Source organism: Salvelinus namaycush, unplaced genomic scaffold (genome assembly GCF_016432855.1).
Source record: "Salvelinus namaycush isolate Seneca unplaced genomic scaffold, SaNama_1.0 Scaffold21, whole genome shotgun sequence".
NCBI lineage: Eukaryota > Metazoa > Chordata > Actinopteri > Salmoniformes > Salmonidae > Salvelinus > Salvelinus namaycush.
The window spans coordinates 36,102-37,688 of record NW_024058897.1 but is presented as its reverse complement, the minus strand read 5'-3'; the positions used below and the strand labels follow the sequence as shown (position 1 = coordinate 37,688).

The window sequence follows — 1,587 nt, the reverse complement described above, 5'->3', positions numbered from 1 at the left end:
CTGAGTGCTGCTCTCCTCCCACTCCTCTGTGTTGAGCTGTGCTCCAGTGAGACAGTCTGGTCAGTCTGTGTGTTTGACAGAGGAAATAACACCATCACAGACCTCTGCTAATACACAGTGTTACACTATACAGGACAGACCTCTACTACTCCACAGTGTTACACAGGACAGGACTCTTCATTCTGTCCACTGGTACAGAGCAGCAGATCCTCTGGGGTTTGGAATAGTAAGTATTATCAGGATTATCTCTGTTTTATCATTTTAGAAGGACTGCGTTGATTCTGTTGCTTTCTGAAATGTGTAAGAGTCACAAGTTACTGGTTATTACGTTATATAATAACATGTTATAATTCTAATATGTTGGGACATGTTATAATTTTAATATGTTGGGAAGTGTTATTATGTGTGTATACATTCACCTAAACATAGGTTCAGGGTATTTACCATGTATTTCTTCATCATGTCCTGGCAGGAACATTGTTGTTGCTGTTGACCCGTCTGAGGATGTGGAAGAGGAGGGGTTTATGGTGACCGTCACTGTTTCTACCATAAGACACAGAACTACTGGATATTCAACCCAGAGGAAAGAGACAGATACATTCCTGCAACAGTCCTGGGACGTACAAGAACATTTTATCAAGGGGAACTTCTTGTCACCTGTAATCATTGTTTTGGAGAAGAGAGGAGGTTTGAAACCATCTTGACAACACTCATCATCTAGTGAAAACCAGGGAAAACACACCAGGCTCAGACCAGGCCCAGACCAGGCTCAGACCAGTCCCAGACCAGGCCCAGACCAGGCCCAGACCAGGCTCAGACCAGGCCCAGACCAGGCTCAGACCAGGCTCAGACCAGGCTCAGACCAGGCTCAGACCAGGCCCAGTTGCAAACAAAGTTCTTGAACAGAACTGTTTGGGACTTTTGCACGTCGCCATGGCGTCCACAGGTCTACAGCTACTTGGCCTCCTACTGGCCGTGATGGGATGGGTGGGCGGGGCTCTCGTCTGCGCCGCCCCCTTGTGGCGAGTCTCCGCCTTCGCGGGCGGGGAGATCGTGATCGCCCAGGTTCTATGGGAGGGGCTATGGATGACGTGTTTGTCCCAGAGTACGGGACAGATCCAGTGTAAGACTTACGACTCTACCCTGGCCCTCCCCATCTCCGCCCAGGTGTCCCGTACCCTCTCCGTGCTCTCCCTCCTCCTCTGCCTCTTCGCCCTCCTGCTTGGCGTGGCTGGGGCTAAGTGCACCAAGTTTCTAGGGGAAGGAGCCTACTCGTCCAAGGCTAGGCTAGCCCGCGTGGCTGGGGCTCTGTTCTTCTTCTCCGGGCTGCTCTACCTGATACCCATCTGCTGGACGGCCTACGCCGTGGTCAGGGATTTTTACGATCCGAAAGTCGCCGCGCCGCTGAAGAGAGAGTTAGGCCCCGCCTTGTATCTAGGCTGGGGGGCGGGAGTTCTTCTGCTGGTGGGAGGGGCTCTGCTGAACGCAGGCTCCTCCCCTCCAGGTGTTAGGGCAACGCCTACTTTTGGGGGAGGTGGGAGGAGTAACCCACTGCCTGTGGTGGTAGAGGAGAAGGAGTATGTCTGA

At 52.2% G+C, this 1,587-nt stretch overlaps 1 protein-coding gene across 1 annotated transcript; it reads left to right on the top strand.

Annotated features, from left to right (window-relative positions):
* The first annotated feature begins 933 nt into the window (after positions 1 to 933).
* LOC120038181 (claudin-9-like) lies at positions 934 to 1,587 on the top strand. The gene has a single exon (XM_038984039.1). It carries the CDS (start codon positions 934 to 936, stop codon positions 1,585 to 1,587), a length of 654 nt encoding a protein of 217 aa, XP_038839967.1.

What these genes read in the sequence shown, in the direction of transcription:
- LOC120038181 (XM_038984039.1), top strand. Translation starts at nt 934, where the DNA reads ATGGCGTCCACAGGTCTACAGCTACTTGGCCTCCTACTGGCCGTGATG.